We start from the raw sequence: 21,040 nt of genomic DNA, 5'->3' as shown, positions 1-21,040 counted from the left end.
AACTTTATCAGTATAAAACTTTCTTGGTAGCTCATTCAAAATTTTATTCAAGCGATGACGAAACCAAAAAGGATCTACACTATAACACCAGATTTTTAGAGACCAACCTATACCTGTACCATTATTTTCTACTGCTTCAGGTCAAAAAGCAATCGAATTCAGAGTACCATCACAATCGAACAGTCTTCCAATAAACTTACGCAAAACCTCTGCATTTACTTTACTGCATCTACATTTATTTTAGAGTAAATATGAAAAGCCATTTGTTAAGCCTATATTCCTAGAGGGAAGACCTGCTGTTCAAGTTGGCCAATTCTCGTGGGCCCAGCCGCCCTAGCGCCTCGAGTAGCCGCAGTGTACTGCGCATGTGGGCCTCATCACGCTTTAACAATAGGAACTAAGTATCAATATTTTGTTCAGCCTAATCAATATTATAACTATATCTTTATTTTTGCTTAATGTTATATTTCTACTAAGTGATGAAATAAAACACACACGTTCGCACCCACCTACGCACCCACGCACACACACAGAAATTGTCGGCGAAATGCTTTTTATTGGTTGAACAAATTATTAGCTATTGCGATTTTAGCAGCTTTTGCAATTGGTATATTCCTAAACACGTATTATGACACAATAAAAGTGCCAGCGCAATTCAACATAGTACATACGATGCAACTGCATGAATTGCGCAATCAAATCAGTTGCATCGTATTTACTATGGCAAATTGTGTTAGTATTTTTCTTGCGTGTCGCGTTATGTGCCTTGAACTATATAAATTGCAAAAGCTGCTAGAATCGTGCTCGCTAATAAATTGTTTAGGCAATTAAAAGCGTTTTGTCAACGATTTCGGTGAGCATGCACAGCTTTGACAATTCTGTGAGTTTACACTGAGTAATTCTACGTTTTTCATTCATTTCGTGATTTCGGTCAGATTCAACGAAAAAAATCGGCACATGTGGCCGCATCAAGTCTGTCCCTCTCCATTTAACAAGATGAAGGCTACATTATCTCACAGCAACATAGATAAATTCTTTTGGCATGTCAACGAGCATATCGGTTGAGAATTCGGTGACATCAGCCTTAGTAACTAGCAAAGCAGCTATGACAGTTGTCACATACTTTTACTAAAAGTACACGAGAATGTCTCTAATACCTTGCTTAGAAATCCTGTCAACATGCCTCCTAACAAGCAAGTTAGTGACAATCCATTCATCACTATGTTTCCATGACGCGTATGATGCGGAAAGTTGAGCCAATCCACAAGTTAACTGCATCATGGAAACAGCAGCAATCTGCCAGCCAATTGAGTTTTACGATTGTAACGTTTCGCAAAACGTTATCGAATCCTTTATGCTTGCGAATAATGGAAACAGCACTTGCGAATGATGCGCATTGAAATACCGGGCCAGTTAATCAATTTTAACATTTTCAAAACTTCTGTTCATCTTTTTGTGATCGAGTTTCACATGTTTGCTTCGCTAACACGTGCGTCACTAACTGCATCGTTAATTATTAACTTATTATGTAACACTCCTTACCTTTTTACAACCTTGTGCCGGAGTCAATTCGCATCATGTGAATTTCCATACAAACACTTAAATTGCTCGGTAACGCAACGTGCACACAACTCCACATCCGCATGATGCGAATCACACATGTCATGGAAACATGGTGCATGAGATGTGATACTTCGCTATGCTTGCATAAAAAACCGCTATTAAAATCTTGAAATCAGTAGTCAAACAGCAACTCGGTGATGCTTATAACCGTCTACTTGCTGCTTACCGGCGTACCGATTTACCCCCTACTTTACGATCACTGACTGGTTTTCTGACCTGGTTGCATGTACATACCGAGTTCACTTTATCGAGCTCGTGCTCCGAGTTCTCCAGTGACATTCCATACATCGTTTCATCTGAAATATTGAACAGGTCATCTGCAAGACTGTTACAGGTCCTAACAAGTATTTCATACACTAGTCTAATGTCTTTGAGTTCTCTGCTCAATTTGGCCAAACCACCATTACAAATTATTTATGCGCATGTGTTGGATTAAATTACTGGCCGAGTGTTTTTATTTACTTCTCAACAATGTCTCAACTTTTACATAGATAAAAACAGAGAGCTACAAAGACAGGGAGATAAAGAAACCAAAAGATAAAGAACCCTAGACAATAGAAAGTGAGAAGGGAGACAGTGAGAAGAGAGACAGAGAAAAAGACAGAGAGAAAGAGGGAAAGGAGACAAATAGGTGGAGAGAAGAGACGGAAAGACAGAACGAGAGATCAATAGAAAGCACTGCAACTTTTTACTGGCCACCAAGACAAATAAAATGAATTTTAGTAATTTAGGAAGAAGTCATCAGGAGGAAAGTTTTTGCCAACAATATAATATCGTGAGATCATGCATTAACATATTTTAAACTATCTTAGTGTTAAATATAGACACCGCTAGATACTTACTGGCCAGACTGCTTTTTTTCTTGTCAGCAGCACTCTTAAGAGGCAAGCACACTGGACAGTCACTTCTATTGCAGCTTCGCCAATGCTCTATGATTTGACGTGAGGTTACACAATGAGCAACTAAAACGGTGCATATATATTATTATCACTAAAATATAACCAAGTTGAAGTGAAAATGTAAGCTTTTACGTAAACAAAGGATGGCGAGCCTGAAGGAAAGTAAAGGCCGGTCTCAAGAGAATAAATGTAAAAAATCCAGCTTTGCGGGACAATTGATACAAAAACAGCAGTCAGCTGTTAAAAACCACAACAGTAGTGGTTTTTAATAGAGTTGCCCCGATTTCAGTATCGGTGCCGATATGGGTGTTAAGTATCTGAATCGTTATTGGCCGATCTTTTCCTAAAAAATCTGAAACTTCATATACTTTTTACAGATCCACTACTAAGCAGAAAACAGTGTTTTAGCATGCTATCATCAAGATCATAAGCTGCAAGTTCCTTACTCTTACCTAACGAATTCCAGGCCTGTCACTCTATTTATTTTATATCCAAACCTGATTGACATCAACACAGCTGAAGAACTTTTTAGCTTTAGTTAGGACATGATCACAAAGTCTGGTATTTCCCAATTACAGTGATGGGATTTATTGCAGCCAATCACAAACAAGATAACAAAAAAGGGAAACAAAAATGCAGTGTAATATTTCTATTTACTAGCATTACGCAAGTAATTTGAGCAGCCGATGCATAAAGTCATCTATCTCTTCCTTCATCCTGGCGATACATAGCTTGTTTGTTGGTTTGTTCTCGTTTGGTTTCGTTGTGAATGTAGTTTGTTTCTCCCTTTTATTATATTTATTTACACACTAACTTTTGAAATTTGTTTAAATATGGTCCTACAGATCATTTGATGAGCTAGTTCTTGTGAGTAAACTATATATATTACATTTGTGTTGTCCGATCATTTACGCATGTTGCACTTCATAGCTCCGGAACTACTATTTTGAAAGCAGTAAAGTTTTTATTATCTGAAAGCCAAGAAAATACGGCATTTATTAATTCAAAGAATTTTATAATAGGAGCAAATGTGCATGGGTAGTTGGCATAAAATAACTCAAAATATCAAATTATTGTTTATGGACACGCCCATAAATTAAAAATGCTGCTCTTTTGCAGGTGCTGCTAATTGTTGTTTTTGTTGACAACAATAAATAAATACAAACAAATAAATCCATTAATATTTATGTTTTCTATAATAAAATGAACAATTCTCTAAACAACACAAAATATCTGAATCGGATTATTTTTCAATAAGAATTGATATATCGGATCGGTATCTGAATCGGCTGGTGATTTTAGAATCGGGGCATCTCTAGTTTTTAATGCACATACCTTGGCACTGTGTCCCATCAGAACACACCGTCATGTGTTGTAACACATCTTTCATAGTCTTACAATACATGAGTGTACAAACACGGTCAACCTCTCCGTTCGACTGCTCACGACGCTGACAATTGTGAGCATGTAACAGCAAAACAAGTTGCTGCTGCAGTTGTTTCCTCTTGGCACTGATTGCTGCCTGCGAATCATTACTTGGTTGAGGGGTAGCAGTTTGGCCTGAACTGATCATCTCCTGACCAGGTGCACCAGGACCCGGCATTGAACCGTTTCCATGATGGGACATGCTGCTATCATTCATAGACTACAAAGCATATAAAATAGAGAAGTGAACATATTAAAATACAGAAAGTTTATTTCCCGATTTATTTTTACTGGATATGTTGTAGACTTCCAAGTTATGTCAAACTTCTGCCAGGTGTTTGAGAAAGGACCAAAGAAGGAGGACAGTGACTATAACGAATTCTGGAAGAAACACCAAGATGCTTGTGAGAAGAACCATGACAGCTCAAGCGACGCTATGGAAAGGGAAGCGGCAAAGATTATCTGGCAGAGATCTACAGCAGGGCCTTTACGGTATACTACTCTGCTTGGTGTAGGAGACAGTGCAGCGTATGATGCGGTGAACAGTCTGAACGTGTATGGTGATGTCAGTGTCAACAAGAGTGTACAAAACATGTTGCTAAGGCCTTGACAACTCACATGGAAAAACTCAAACTTCAATATAAAAATACTCCAGCTCCTATTTCTGGTAAAGACAAGCTTACAAAATATTTAGTAAAAAATATGCATTCTTATTATCGCAATGCTATCAAATCGAATTCAGGTGACATTGATGCAATAAAAAGAGCAATTTTGGCCACACCTTATCACATAACATACAATGACTCGCATCCCCAGCATGATTACTGTCCTGACAATGGCTATAAAAATCCCAACAGAGCACCTTCGAAATCTGACGTACCGAATGCTTTGTTGAAAATGATCTTGCCTGTGTATGAGACATTGTCTGACAGGAAGTTGTTGGAGCGGTGTGCAAAAGTTAATACGCAGAATGCGACTGAATGTTTGAATAGGGAAATCTGGTGACGTTGCCCGAAAACCCAGTGGCATGGTAAGCGTGTGGTAACAGTCGAGTGCAATGATGGCTGTGATGGTCTTCAATAGTGGTAGGACCGAAGTATTTAGGGACCTAAAGTATTTTGGTTGGCTGTAGGTAAGAAGTCATTGCTGCATGCAGAAGCCAAAGATGAGCAGAGGTTGATGAGAAAGAGCACTAGTGATAGCAAGAGGAAGTCAACAGCACATCGCAGAATTACTGAGCAACAAAGACAAAAAGAAAGGTGGCCTAAACGACGGAACAATTGGTGACCGATTCAAAGGTATGGTGAAATACTGGTCAGAGTAATTGGCTAAAATCAGTGGCTGGGAGATTAAAATTTGAAAACTGAACTTAAACTTTCAAAATAGTTTTTCTTTAACTTGCTTTTTGTGATTCCAGGTGCTAGGAAAGATTATAGAAAAAAGAGGATGCGATATATTATCATGAAGTTTCACTTCTATATTCAAAGTTTGGTGTAAACCAAGATAATAAGAACAGATTTTGGCTAAAAACAGTGCTTGAAAGATAAAATTTTGAAAACTGAACATCAACTTTCCTCAAAATCATTTTCTCAATCTTGCTTTTTGTGATTTCCAAGAGCTGACAAGGATTACAGAGAGAAGATGTGATATATTGTCATGAGATTTAACTTGTATATTCAGAATTTTGTGTAGAACTAGATAATAGAAAGAGATTTTGGCTAAAACCAGTACTTGTCCTGTTATTCTGTAAATCATAGATTACAGTTTTGGCATATCAATTGGTATAGGCTAGATGTATGTGCTCAAATTTTTTGTAATTAGTACCAAGATTTTTTAGAAAAAATCGAAACACTAATCAAGCATTAATTGAGCTCACAAATAAAGTTTATCAGCTAAGAACCATGGCAGAACAGTATCAGAGATATTTCTTGATTTTAGTAAGGCTTTTGACATTATTGACCACAATAATTATACTCATTCACAAATTAGAATATATTCACTTTTCATCGTCTTCTATTCACTGGAAAAAAACTACTTGGAATATAGAAAACAAGTAGCCTTTATAAAAAATTATAAATCCAGCTTTTTAAGTTTAAATTGTGGCGTTCCTCAAGGTTTTATCCTGGGTCCAACCTTATTTTGAATATATATTATTGATCTTGTATAATCTACTAATCATCTAAAACCTACACTATATGCTGACAACACAAATTTATTTTTTGATTCTAACAATTTGAATAATGACATTGATATAGTCAATAATAAACTTAAAAAAATTGAACAATGATGTAATACAAATAAATTAACTGTAAACATGGACAAAACAATGTACATTGTAATGAGAAATCATCAAAAGAAAATTAAATTAGAAAAATCTATAAAATTATTTGATTCGGAGTTGAAAGAGACATCTTATATCAAATTCTTAGGAATTCATTTGGACACTCACCTGATATGGGACACACACATCAATAAACTAAATAAGCAGATAGGATCTACGTCAGGCCTGATTAGTAGATGTTCCAAATTTTTACCCAGAGATATTATAAAACTAATACACAACGCGTTTATTAACTTAAAAATTAATTACTGCATTGAGTCCTGAGGAAATGCTCCACTTTGTTATTTAAAAAAAAAAGCTAATATCAAAAAAGCGTCTAATGCACATAATATTTAATAAACCACCACTAACTTCATCTCGGTCCCTGTTTGTTCAGCTGTCTGTGTTGCCTGTTGACAAACTTCATCAGTATAAAATTCTCTTGATAGCTCATTCAAAATTTTATTCAAGTGATGACGAAACCAAAAAGGATCTACACTATAACACCAGATTTTTAGAGACCAATCTACCTGTACCATTATTATATACTGCTTCAGGTCAAAAATCAATCGAATTCAGAGTACCATCACAATGGAACAGTCTTCCGATAGACTTACGCAAAACCTCTGCATTTACTAGTTTTAGAGTAAATATGAAAAGCCATTTGTTAAGCCTAGATTCCTAGAGGGAAGACCTGCTGTTCAAGTTGGCAAATTCCTGTGGGCCTAGCGCCTCGACTAGCTGCAGTGCTACTGCGCATGTGGGCCTCATCCCGTCTTAACAATAGGAACTAAGTTTCAATATTTTGTTCAGCCCAATCAATATTATAACTATATCTTTATTTTTGCTTAATGTTATATTTCTACTAAGTGATGAAATAAAACACACACGCACGCACCCATCTACACACCCACGCACACACACACACCGAAATTTTCGACGAAACACTTTTAATTGGTTGAACAAATTATTAGCTATTGCGATTTTAGCAGCTTTTGCAATTGGTATACTCCTAGACACAAATTACGACACAATAAAATTGCCAGCGCAATTCAACATAGTACATACGATGCAACTGCATAAATTGCGCAATAAAATCAGTTGCATCGTATTTATTATGGCAAATTGTGTTAGTATTTTTCTTGCGTGTCGCGTTATGTGCCTTGAACTATATAAAATACAAAAGCTTCTAGAATTGTGCTCGCTAATAAATTGTTTCGGCAATTAAAAGCGTTTCGTTGACGATTTCGGTGTGCATGCACAGCTCTGGCAATTCTGTGAATTTCGTTCGAGTAATTCTGCGTTTTTCATTCATTTCGTGATTTCGGTCAGAATCAACGGAAAAAATCGGCGCATGTGGCCGCACCTAAGTCTGTCACACTCCATTTAACAGAATGAAGGCTACATTATCTCACAGCAACATAGATAAATTCTCATGGCATGTCAACGAGCATATCGGTTGAGAATTCGGTGGCACCAGCCTTGGTAACTAGCAAAACAGCTATGACAGTTGTCACATACTTTTACTAAAAGTACACGAGAATGTCTCTAATACCTTGCTTAGAAATCCTACCAGCATGCCTCCTAACAAGCAAGTTAGTGACAATCCAGTCATGTTTCCATGACGCGTATGATGCGCAAATTTGAGCCGATCCACAAGTTAACTGCATCATGGAAACGGCAGCAATCTGCCAGCCAATTGAGTTTTACGATTGTAACAATTCACAAAACTTTATCGAGTCCTTTATGCTTAAAATAATGGAAACAGCACTTGCAAATGATGCGCATTAAAATACCGGGTCAGTTAATCAATTTTAACATTTTCAAAACTTCTGTTCATCTTTTTCGGGATCGAGTTTCACATGTTTGCGTCGCTAACACGTGCGTCACTAACTGCACCGTTAATTATTAACTTATTACGTAAAACTCCTTACCTTTTTTCAACCTTGTGCTGGAGTCAATCCGCATCATGTGAATTTCCATAGAAACACCTAATTCGCACGGTAACGCAACATGCGCACAATTCCAAACCCGCATGATGCGAATCACGCATGTCATGGAAACATGGTGCATGAGATGTGATACTTTGCCATGCTTGCATAAAAAATCGCTATTAAAATCTCGAAATCAGTAGTCAAAAAGCAACTTGGTGATGCTGATAACCGTCTACTTGCTGTTTACCGGCGTACCGATTTAACCCCTACGTTACGATCACTGACTGGTTTTCTGATCTGGTTGAATGTACATACCGAGTTCACTTTATCGAGCTCGTGCTCCAAGTTCTCCAGCGACATTCCATACGTCGTTTCATCTGAAATATTGAACAGGTCATCTGCAAGACTGTTACAGGTCCTAACAAGTATTTCATACACTAGTCTAATGTCTTTGAGTTCTCTGCTCAATTTGGCCAAACCACCATTAAAATTTATTTATATGCGTGTGTTGGATTAAATTACTGGCCAAGTTTTTTATTTACTTCTCAATATTGTCTCAGCTTTTACATAGATAAAAACAGAGAGCTACAAAGACAGGGAGATAGAGAAACTAAAAGATAAAGACCCCTAAAAAGAGAAAGAGAGAAAGAAAGAGGGAAGGGTGACAAATAGATAAAAAGACGGAATGACAGCAAGACAGAGAGATAGTGAGAAGAGAGACAGAGAGAAAGAAAGAGGGAAGGACGACAAATAGAGAGATGAGACGTAAAGACAGCAAGAAAGAAAGGGGGAAGGGAGACAAATAGATAGAGAGAAGAGACAGAAAGACAGCAAGACAGAGAGATAGTGAGAAGAGAGAGAGAGAGAGAGAAAGAAAGAGGGAAGGGAGACAAATAGGTGGAGAGAAGAGACGGAAAGACAGCAAAACAGAAAGATGGTGAGAAGAGAGACAGAGAAAAAGAAAGAGGGAAGGGAGACAAATAGATAGAGAGAAGAGACGGAAAGACAGCAAGACAGATCAATAGAAAGCACTGCAACTTTTCACTGGCCATACAGACAAATAACATGAATTTTAGTAATTATGGAAGAAGTCATCTGAAGGAAAGTTTTTGCCAACAATATAATATCATGAGATCATCCATTAACATATTTTAAACTATCTTAGTGTCAAATATCCTTCGTTTTTTTGACGTCATTGATTGCGGAAACGCCGCCATATTTGTGGACAGGCTAGCGACATTATCATTCACTTTGCGTATTCTCGTTCACGTTTTAATAATATTTCTAGTATCATGTCGAGTTTATATCGGGATTCTCTAGAAGCTAGTGTTCAGTATCGTTATGATGAAAAAGCCAGAGACAAAAGTGGATTGGATCCGTATTCCATTGCGAAGAAAGACTTAAACAACGACAAGGAATCCTGGCCTCATATAACCACCGTTGATTTAGTGGAGTTTTTAATATTTAAGAAGTCTCATTATACGACAGATAAACTCCGAAGTTACAAGTCTCTGGAAGCATATAAACTTTTTCAGGACGGGTGGATCAAGGAAATCCTACACAAAGAAATCAACTCATTTCATCTTCTGAAAGCAAAGGTAAGAAAAATTGTCGACATGTTAAAATAGTAATAAAAGTAAACGAATTTTACTAGACCTGAAAACGTGTTAAGAATGAGTTATCACTTGCAGAATACTAGTATATTTTATATTTTATGTCACACTGATAATTCATGTCAGCGAACAAAGGATTTGACACAAAAAAATGTCCTACGTTTGCTCACTTTATTTAACGATCATATCTAAATTTTAAAGCTGATAGTGAGACTATCATTTGCTCATTTGTACGAGTTCTGGAGCAAGCATGAATTATATTGGAAAACCTTTAGGCCATGAAATGAAGATGTGATGCATTATAAAAGTTACTATAAAATTACTAGAGTGTTCTTGTTTGAAACTAATGTATACTTTTAAAGGAGCTTTGCATAGTGATATGTGTGTGCTTGTGTGTATACGTATGTGCATATATGTATATGTATGTTCAGGCTCTCATATTGATAAATTTTCTCTCCAATTTACGGTTGAATTTGGATGTCAAGTTATAGTTGATTCATTTGATGCTTTAGGTCTATTATTCGATGCGGATCCTGGAGAAACCTTTGGAGCCCTGGGTTATTGTTAACAGCAAAGGGGGCATAAGGAGTGGTCACTGCACCTGCATGGCTGGATTGGGGGAAGCCTGTACTCATATAGCCACCTTAATGTTTGCGGCTGAAACATGGACAAAAATTAGACAAGAAGCATCAGTCACAGATGTGCCAGAATACTGGATGTTGCCGTCATCGACTCAGGTACACCGTGAAATGAAGAATTATGTGAATATAAAATAATTGGACTTTTTTATATAGGATTTTACACAATACTTTTGTCATGTTTACAAGTATTCACGGCAAAATTTATTCATAAATAATTTATGTGAAAGAAAAAACTCGCTAATGGAATGTAACAGAAATACAAAGAGAAATTTGTTACTGCTTTATATTTCTTGTATTAATTCTTAATTTTAATTTTAGTTGCAGCATCCGCACAAACAAATAAGAGACATCAACTTTCAGTCAGCGTCAAAGAAACGAAAAACCAGCAAAGTTTCAACAAGCAGTCCCTACATATCGAACTTCCCTTCTCCCACGAAACAGGAAATGCAAAGTGCATATCAGCGCCTGCATCGAAATGGAAAACGGGCCGCAGTTTTAACTATCGCGGAAGGATATGCTGATTACTTTCAGCCCAAGACTGTTACGGGAGACTGGCCCATTGACCTGAAAACTATACATAATACAGATCTCGTAGGTGCAAAATTTGACGATGTGTTGACACATGCAGACAGCTTAGACATTAGTATCACTTCATCGCAAGTCGCATTTGTAGAGGCAGAGACTCGTGACCGTTCCAAGTGTAAGAATTGGCTGAAATACAGAGTTGGCCGCATTACTGCTTCCAATACATATAAAGTTGTACATACAAGCACGAAGACATCGTCAAAATCTGTGTATAAATCAATATGTCAGCCAGTGCAGGTCAGCAGTGCAGCCACTGAGTGGGGAAAGAAGGAGCCGCTAGCCAAGAAAAATTATCTGAGTTTAGTACAAAGTAAACATCAGGGTTTTACAATTCTGGAAAGCGGCCTGATGTTAAACCCGGACTATCCTGAATTTGGAGCAACTCCAGATGGCCTCATCAGTTGCTCATGTTGCGGCTCTGAAGTACTAGAAATTAAATTATCCTCCAGCATGAGATTTAGTAGTGATATTGTTATGCCATATTTAGTAAATGGGAAATTAAAGCGGGAATCTGCATATTATTATCAAGTGCAGACACAATTGTTCTTGACAGACCGCCAGTATTGCGATTTTTTTGTATGGAGCCCGTTCGGCACTCGTATGAAACGAGTTCATCAGGATAAAGAACTGTGGTCTGTCATTTGTCATAAGGAACGCGAATTTCATCGGAATGTAATTATGCCTGAGTTGGTATGTGGTTTTTTTTCCCGTAGCATAACTGCCAAAAAATTGCCTACATATTGTATTTGTGGCGGTGTAGATGATGGCCGTCGAATGATAGCTTGTGATAATGACAACTGTAATATTGTTTGGTTTCATATGGCATGTGTGGATATGAAAAGAGCCCCTGGCAAAGGGAAGAAATGGTTTTGTAGCAATTGTACCAATGCAAAATAAAATCTTCCTTAATCTACTATAATTATTTTACAATACAATATCAGTTAGACCATGAGTGTCTTATTTCCTTGTGATGTAGGGTGCAATAACTCTGATCCTTGAATTATTGCCTAGCAATTTCATGCATAACTCATTTTAATCGCTGTTCAATGCATTCATTTCAAAAATGAATTTGTTTTTAATTTTGGGTATAGTTTAAATTGAACTCAATTTGTTACTATAATTGGTAATGCAACTAATTTACAAATCGAATGGTTAAATTTGGTTAAATTTATTTATTATCTAATATGAACATGAAATAATTTGGTAGTTCAATTATGAATGCAATTCTTATGGAAGGCAAGTAGGTAATAACATTCATAGCAGAGAAAAAAATAAACCAATGAACTAAGAATTGTGTCAGTGTCTCATGTAACTGCGAATAATATGTACATCTTTATTGGTCAATATGCAAGATAACACAAAATGTGAGAAAAATAGATAGTTGAACTAACTGAAACATACATGTTTCGTGAAAGGTTTCTTAATTATAATAGTTGTCTACTAATCAAAGGGGACCACTGATGGACACAGGTTGGTGAGAAAACAGCAGACATGCACAATTTTATCAATAGTAGGAACAATTTCTCCATCTCTAAGCTTTAGGAAGTCTATAGGTATTGTTCCATCTATAATGCCAAATTTTCGGCATACAAGACCGATTACTCGTTCGACATGAATGCGAACATTAGCAATTTTACAGGTTGCCTCTACAGCCAGAGGATGTAGCTGGGATTTGCCTTTAGTAAAAACCGGAATGGCTAATTCAGCTTGATAAAAGCTTACACTCTCTTCTATTGTAAATCCTCTGTCAACCATCACTACGTCGCCTGGCAAAAGATTCTCCAAAATTCCAGATTTTTCGGTTATATGTTTATCCGATGTGCGCCCAACCCAACCGGTAGAAATAAAAGTAATGGCACCCTGCGGGGCAATACCAATCAAATATTTTACTGAGTGATAATGTTTATAATTTGAATATGTATAGACTTTGCTGAGTGGGGCACTCGGTTTTTCAATTTTTAACTCGAAACAATCTAAAATTACAGCAACTTTCTTAGCAAAATATTTTCTGAATGACATCGGCATTGATACTCGCAAACATTCTCTTTCGGGCCATTTCACAAAAAATCTTAGTCTGACATACAAAAGATCGAGAACAGAATGAAAGCATTTTTGAACAGTCGATAGTGATACATCTAGTTGATACACTGTATCTTGAAAACAATAATTTAATCTGAGCTTCATCAGGCATAGCATTAATTGATTTTCCTTTGAAAGACATTTTGACAAATTACTCAATTGGTTTTTAATTAAATCATATACGACTTTCACAGCTTCCAAATCAGGCAGTCCTGTATAAAAAACTACCATTTTATCTTTTTTTTTCAAATGTAGAAATACTATAAAGTCCTTTTCTTGAAAATTTATGCTTCCTGCATGCATCAGCCTCTAATAGACGAGCCTTATTGACATTTTCAATTTTTTCAATAAAATCTAACGTCAGATCTGTTTGAGTAGCTGCCTCAGTAGTAGATACGAAACTGTCAGTTTGTGTCCCTCCTTCACATGTTGTACTTACCAATTCTGCAGGTGCTTCTAGATTGTCTTTTATATGTGAGGCTCGTGAACTTGTTGCATTGTCATGTTCATGGACGATGTTTTCATAGGCAAAGCGTGGGTTCTTGAGGGCCAACAGCGATGATATGGCATCCGCTTCTTTTCTTTTGCCTACCCGTTGTTTGCTACGATAATACCTTGCATGTGATGGCTCTGGCATAGTATCTGCGTGCCTCAAAGCAATCGTTGGTAGCCATGACAGATTATTTCTGTCATGCAAATATGCATTTTCACCTATAACAGCAAAAACAAATTGCATACAGATGATACGTTAACCGTATATATACACACACACACACACACACACCGATATTTATATACATATATGAGCAATCTTTATTGTGGTAATAAATAGTCATATTTTACAATATGTTTTCCACAAGGTACCACAGCAAGTAAACCAACTAAAAACCTGTGTACAACAAAAAAATAAAAAAGAACGCAAAAAAACTATAGTCTAACTAAAAAACTAGTGAATAGTCTTACTAATATAATAATGTTGGAACCGAATGCATAAAATATGTAAAACGCAAGCTTGAGGATTGATATGAGTATTGTTTAAGTAAAAAGTGGACAAATAATAGCTCTGTGAAAATAGTATGCATATCTATGACAACAAATTTCCAGTTATGAAAACAATGTATAATATAAAAATGTTAAAATAGCTAAGGCTATATGGTGAATGGTATTATTGGTCAGAGGATATAAGTCGTGAAGCTTTTTTTGTAAAATAAATAGTGTGTTGGTATATTTTACAGTTGTTGTAGGGTAAAACACATGTAGGCCATATATATGATAGGAATGGATAAAATTATAGTAATATAGTCTGGCAGTATCAAAGTTCATAAGATGACGAATGTTATAAAATAAACTTAGGTTAGATGATATTTTATTTGAAATGAATGAGATGTGGTCTAGCCATGATAAAGATTCGTTGATGATAAAGCCAAGTAGTTTAGAAGTAGATTGTCTTGTTAGGGTACTGTCGAATATAGAAATTGTCAGAGGAAAATTCAATGATAACACATCAGTATAATTAAACGTACGTATACAAATTAATGTCTAAGAGATAAAAATTCAAGGATAACACATCAGTATAATTAAAGTATTAAACGTACATATACAAATTAATGTCCAAGAGATAAAAATTCAAGGATAACACATCAGTATAATTAAAGTATTAAACGTACATATACAAATTCATGTCTAAGAGATAAAACTGCATCCTGCTATAAAATAAACTAAGCACATACCTCCAACAAGGTGTGTTGAACAAACGCGTGTTCTATCCCATCTATCCTCTGATGTGATATCTCTTCGACGGATTGCTGCTTTCCAAAGTCGTCTTCGATCTTCCGATAATTTCTTTGTTTCTTTTCCTTGATGCAGAATAAATTTTGGCACCTTAAAATATCGAAGATGACTTTCTCTGTTGCTGCGGTTGGAGCAACCAAAAATGCCGCAAATTACTGGCATTTTAACTTTAAAATTAAATGCAGAAGCTTCGCGTTTTCAACGGTACAAGTCGTCTATAAAGATGGCGGACTGCGCTAATTCACAGTCCCGCGCTCACGGAATGACGTCACGAAAAAACGAAGGATAGACACTGCTAGATACTTACTGGCCAGACTGCTTTTTTGCTTGTCAGAAGCATTCTTAAGAGGCATGCACACTGGACAGTCACTTCTGTTGCAGCTTCGCCAATGCTGTATGATTTGACGTGAACTTACGCAATGAGCAACTAAAACGGTGCATATATATTATTATCCCTACAAAACAACCAAGTTGAAGTGAAAATGTAAACTTTTACGTAAACAAAAGATGGCGAGCCTGAAGGAAAGTAAAGGCCGGCCTCAAGAGAATAGATGTAAAAATCCAGCTTTTTGGGACAATTGATACAAAAACAGCTGTCAGCTGTTAAAAACCACAACAGGAGTGGTTTTTAATAGAGTTGCCCCGATTTCGGTATCGGAGCCGATATGGATGTCAAATATTTGAATCGTTATCGGCCGATTTTTTCTTAAAAAATCTGAAACTTCATATACTTTTTACAGATCCACTACTAAGCAGAAAACAGTATTTTAGCATGCTATCATCAAGATCAGCTGCAAGTTCCTTACTCTTATCTAACGAATTCCAGGCCTGTCACTCTATTTATTTTATATCCAAAGCCTGATCGACATCAACACAACTGAAGAAATTTTTTGCTTTAGTTAGGACATGATCACAAAGTGTGATATTTCGCAATTACAGCGATGGGATTTATTGAAGCCAATCACAAACAAGATAACAAAAGAGAGAATCGAAAATGCAGTGTAATTTTTCTATTTACTAGCATTACGAAAGTAGTTTGAGCAGCCGATGCATAAAGTCATCTATCTCTCTCTTGATCCTGGCGATACATAGCTTGTTTGTTGGTTTGTTCTCGCTTGGTTTGGTTGTGTTGTGAATGTAGTTTGTTTCTCTCTTTTATTATATTTATTTACACATTAACTTTTGAAGTTTGTCTAAATATGGTCCTACAGATCATTTGATGAGCTAGTTCTTGTGAGTAAACTATTACATTTGTGATGTCCGATCATTTATGCATGTTGCACTTCATAGCTCCGGAACTACTATTTTGAAAGCAGTAAATTTTATATCATCTGAAAGCCAAGAAAGTACTGCATCAATTAATTAAAAGAATTTTATAATAGGAGCAAATGTGCATGTGTGGTAGGAACCAAATAACTCTAAATGTCAAATTATTATTTATGGACAAGCCCATAAATTAAAAATGCTGCTCTTTTGCAGGTGCTGCTAATTGTTGATATTTTTGTTGACAACAATAAATAAATACAAACAATTAAATCCATTAACATTTTTATTTTCTATAATAAAATGAACAATTATCTATACAACACAAAAGATCTGAATCGGATTATTTTTCAATAAGAATCGATATATCGGATCGGTATCTGAATCGGCTGGTGAATTTAGAATCGGGGCATCTCTAGTTTTTAATGCACATACCTTGGCACTGTGTCTCATCAGAACACACCGTCATGTGTTGTAACACATCTTTCATAGTCTTACAATACTTTAGTGTACAAACACGGTCAACTTCTCCGTTCGACAGACATTTGTGAGCATGTAACAGCAGAACAAGTTGCTGCTGCAGTAGTTTCCTCTTGGCACAGATTGCTGCCAGCGAAACATTACTTGATTGAGGGGTAGCAATTTGGCCTGAACCAATCATCTCCTGACCAGGTGCACCAGGACCCGGCATTGAACCGTTTCCATGATGGGACATGCTGCTATCATTCATAGACTACAAAGCATATAAAATAGAGTAGTGAACATATTAAAATACAGAAAGTTTATTTCCTGATTTATTTTTACTGGATATGTTGTAGACTTCCAAGTTATGTCAAACTTCTGCCAGGTGTTTGAGAAAGGACCAAAGAAGGAGGACAGTGACTATACGAATTCTGGAAGAAACACCAAGATGCTTGTGAGAAGAACCATGACAGCTCAAGCGGCGCTATGGAAAGGGAAGCGGCAAAGATTATCTGGCAGAGATCTACAGCAGGGCCTTTACGGTATACTACTCTGCTTGGTGTAGGGGACAGTGCAGCGTAGTATGATGCGGTGAACAGTCTGAATGTGTATGGTGATGTCAGTGTCAACAAGAGTGTACAAAACATGTTGCTAAGCCCTCGACAACTCACATGGAAAAACTCAAACTTCAATATAAAAATACTCCAGCTCCTATTTCTGGTAAAGACAAGCTTACAAAATATTTAGTAAAAAATATGCATTCTTATTATCGCAATGCTATCAAATCGAATTCAGGTGACATTGATGCAATGAAAAGAGCAATTTTGGCCACACCTTATCACATAACATACAATGACTTGCATCCCCAGCATGATTACTGTCCTGACAATGGCTATAAAAATCCCAACAGAGCACCTTCGAAATCTGACGTACCGAATGCTTTGTTGAAAATGATCCTGCCTGTGTATGAGAGATTGTCTGACAGGAAGTTGTTGGAGCGGTGTGCAAAAGTTAATACGCAGAATGCGACTGAATGTTTGAATAGGGAAATCTGGTGACGTTGCCCGAAAACCCAGTGGCATGGTAAGCGTGCGGTAACAGTCGAGTGCAATGATGGCTGTGATGGTCTTCAATAGTGGTAGGACCGAAGTATTTAGGGACCTAAAGTATTTTGGTTGGCTGTAGGTAAGAAGTCATTGCTGCATGCAGAAGCCAAAGATGAGCAGAGGTTGATGAGAAAGAGCACTAGTGATAGCAAGAGGAAGTCAACAGCACATCGCAGAATTACTGAGCAACAAAGACAAAAAGAAAGGTGGCCTAAACGACGGAAAAATTGGTGACCGATTCAAAGGTATGGTGAAATACTGGTCAGAGTAATTGGCTAAAATCAGTGGCTGGGAGATTAAAATTTGAAAACTGAACTTAAACTTTCAAAATAGTTTTTCTTTAACTTGCTTTTTGTGATTCCAGGTGCTAGGAAAGATTATAGAAAAAAGAGGATGCGATATATTATCATGAAGTTTCACTTCTATATTCAGAGTTTGGTGTAAACCAAGATAATAAGAACAGATTTTGGCTAAAAACAGTGCTTGAAAGATAAAACTTTGAAAACTGAACATCAATTTTCCTCAAAATCATTTTCTCAATCTTGCTTTTTGTGATTTCCAAGAGCTGACAAGGATTACAGAGAGAAGATGTGATATATTGTCATGAGATTTAACTTGTATATTCAGAATTTTGTGTAGAACTAGATAATAGAAAGAGATTTTGACTAAAACTAGTACTTGCCCTGTTATTCTGTAAATCATAGATTACAGTTTTGGCATATCAATTGGTATAGGCTACATGTATGTGCTCAAATTTTTTGTAACTAGTACCAAGATTTTGCTATTATCCTTTATAAAAGCACATTCTGAGCTTCAATTTGACACCAAGAACAAGCATTATGGTGTAGCAGCTGATTCAGCATTTGAAATTTTTGAAGCTCTAAAAATATATAAATAGTCATATCTCAAAAACTGCTGCATCAACACAATGATTTTTGTTTGGTTAGTAAGTACTTATCTCCCAAACAGTGCGCATAATTTCAGCTGTCTATGTCCTTTTTGAGCCAAAATAAGTGTTTTCCTAAATGAGTACCAGGAGGACAGTGACCTAAGTAACGACATTACTTTGATTAAAAACAATAATAATAATGATTGTCTTAAGTTAATAAACGAATAAACTCTTTACGCAAGCGAGTTCTAATATTAGTAACCTGTGTTATACTGGAGTGTGGGTCAATTTATTTCTACAATTAATTATCACCCCTTTGTTAGTTCGAGTAATTGAGAACACCCAAACTCCACCATAACGAAAGTCACTGCTTACAGTTAGATTTAATCAACTGCAACATATATTCAAGTAATAGCTACAATGAAGTGCCAAACGACACTTGGGAAAAGCAAATTTACTGCCAAAATTACTGCGTCTATCAGCCAGCGAATATGTTAATAGCTGAGCGGACGTAAAGACCTAATGTTGAAGACTAAGTTAGCCACTAACAGATACCAACGGCAATGTTTTCCTTGTTGCCCAATATTAGTCCAGATGAAGCCTCGGCTGAGGAGCAAAGCTTCGAATATGTTGGAACACAAATGATCTATCCGTGTAGGTAATCCAACCGCAGTCACTAATCGCTCAGAAATTACAAATAAAAACAATAAACATTACAGAACGCTTTCTAAACGGCCGCGGCTGCGAGCAAACTCCAGTTCGGGGTTCCACTTTGTTTGAATCTTGATTAGAGGTTTCCTAATTCAGGAGGTAGTGGAGGGTTGGTTTTGCACAGATCTACTGTGTATCTTTTACAGTGGAAGTATGGCCTTCATACTTTTTGAATTTATTTTTTTTCCATGGCCTTTAACTTTTCATTTGTTTTCAGGCCTGTGTCAGAGTTTGAAGCAATAGATGACCAAAAGTCAAAAGAAATGATAAATTGTGGGATCACCTAATACCACAACTGCTGCAAAACATTGCACCAAACACTGTGATGCATCAATAAGCAGACATGAAATGTATGGCAATTGCTATGCTGCTAGAAATATCAATCATGGGAGTTGTCCAACCATCACAGCTGATGCAATGTGAATATATGGGACATCATTTCGATTGGGAGTTGTCCAATCATCACAGCTGATGCAATGTGAATATATGGGACATCAGTTCGATTGGGAGTTGTCTAACCATTATAATGAAAAACATAATGAATGAAAAACAGCATAAAATTGTTACTAAACCACGATTATTATTGATCAACACCACTTAATATGAAAGAGAATAACTGGCTACAACAATTATTAATGGATATTCAGCGAAGCAAACAACTCTACAGAGTATCAGGCAAAAATGGAGGTAAATCACCAATATTACAAGAGCCAGCCAAATGTATGACTTGTTGGAGCGAAGAAGCAGCCGGCGTGCACCAGATCAGCAACCAGCCATCAGTGAAAGAATCATCTACAACACTTTATTTAGTATATTTAGTTATAGCTGATAACATCATTATACTCTAGAAAATGTTGTATTGTAGAGCAGTAGAAAAATATAGCATAATTATTCATTAACTCAGATATTGTATTTTATGAGAAAATATTGACGAAATGGTTGTAAAAAGAATGGCATAATATGATAATAGTTTCTCTTGCTTCATTTAAATTAGCTAGCTAGTAGCGTCTTAGGACGAGGATTACTGTAAAATTAATTTTATAATGCTGCCACTGTTAGTTTTTGAGTTATGGCCAGTTTTGTACAATTTGTTACCGGACTTAGAATATTTTTCACTTCTCATTCGCTTGTCGTCATGGAATCCCAACCACAGTAAGGAATTTTAGCTCACCGCAAAGAATCTGAAATATAAATTAAACAAAAGCTTATGCAAAGACCGCAAGTAAAACACAACCAACCAATGACATTCGACAATGGCTCAAGGACAAGTATAAAAGAGGGGCAAAATCAAGGGAAGAGCAGGAGAAGCTGGCAGCGAGCCAGATGGCAAAGGGGAGCCGCAAAGAAGAGCCAAGATAGGAGGATTAACATAAGCCCAAGATAGCCAAGGAGCCAGCAGCAACCAGCTCGCCGAGGATAGACTCAACAAACACGATTCACCCAGAAAGAGGTGGCAAGCCAGGAAGCCATAAAGCCCTGAGAGAAGAGAGCTAACTCAGCCGCCCTGTTTACAGTAAGAGCTACTGCTACACGCCTAACAGATACGTACTCATTTAACATAGTAAGGCCATAACAAATAGGGCTAAGCATATTGTTATTTTTGCTTGAGCTAGTAAGCCTTGACAGAATAATTGTTATTTTGACCTTTGGAGAAAAATAGAGTTCGCAGACACTTAGAAACAAACCACTGGCGTGTTAT

At 36.7% G+C, this 21,040-nt stretch overlaps 3 protein-coding genes across 3 annotated transcripts in view; 1 reads left to right on the top strand and 2 right to left on the bottom strand.

The window, feature by feature from the left end:
- LOC137400230 (uncharacterized) overlaps nt 1–16,686 on the bottom strand; it is an 82,784-nt gene extending 66,098 nt beyond the window's left edge. Inside the window, exons 1-6 of the mRNA XM_068086557.1 lie at nt 16,609–16,686; nt 15,218–15,337; nt 8,517–8,578; nt 3,858–4,167; nt 2,466–2,585; nt 1,858–1,919 (exon numbers count right to left, since the gene is read on the bottom strand). Coding sequence (XP_067942658.1) covers nt 1,858–1,919; nt 2,466–2,585; nt 3,858–4,167; nt 8,517–8,578; nt 15,218–15,337; nt 16,609–16,663 — 729 coding nt within the window. The 5' untranslated portion in view covers nt 16,664–16,686. The remainder of the gene's footprint in view (nt 1–1,857; nt 1,920–2,465; nt 2,586–3,857; nt 4,168–8,516; nt 8,579–15,217; nt 15,338–16,608) is intronic.
- Nucleotides 9,494–12,026, top strand: LOC137399600 (uncharacterized). The gene is made up of 4 exons (XM_068085779.1): nt 9,494–9,799; nt 10,327–10,551; nt 10,774–11,672; nt 12,017–12,026. Exons 1-4 carry the CDS (start codon nt 9,494–9,496, stop codon nt 12,024–12,026), a joined length of 1,440 nt encoding a protein of 479 aa, XP_067941880.1.
- On the bottom strand, nt 12,481–15,072 carry LOC137399599 (uncharacterized). The gene is made up of 3 exons (XM_068085778.1): nt 14,850–15,072; nt 13,559–13,830; nt 12,481–13,428 (listed from the first exon to the last, which is right to left on the bottom strand). Exons 1-3 carry the CDS (start codon nt 15,070–15,072, stop codon nt 12,481–12,483), a joined length of 1,443 nt encoding a protein of 480 aa, XP_067941879.1.
- Nucleotides 16,687–21,040: the final 4,354 nt, after the last annotated feature.

The sequence above is a fragment of the Watersipora subatra genome, chromosome 7 (genome assembly GCF_963576615.1).
Source record: "Watersipora subatra chromosome 7, tzWatSuba1.1, whole genome shotgun sequence".
NCBI lineage: Eukaryota > Metazoa > Bryozoa > Gymnolaemata > Cheilostomatida > Watersiporidae > Watersipora > Watersipora subatra.
Note: the sequence above shows the minus strand (reverse complement) of the source record. Positions and strands in the feature narration are given on the sequence as shown.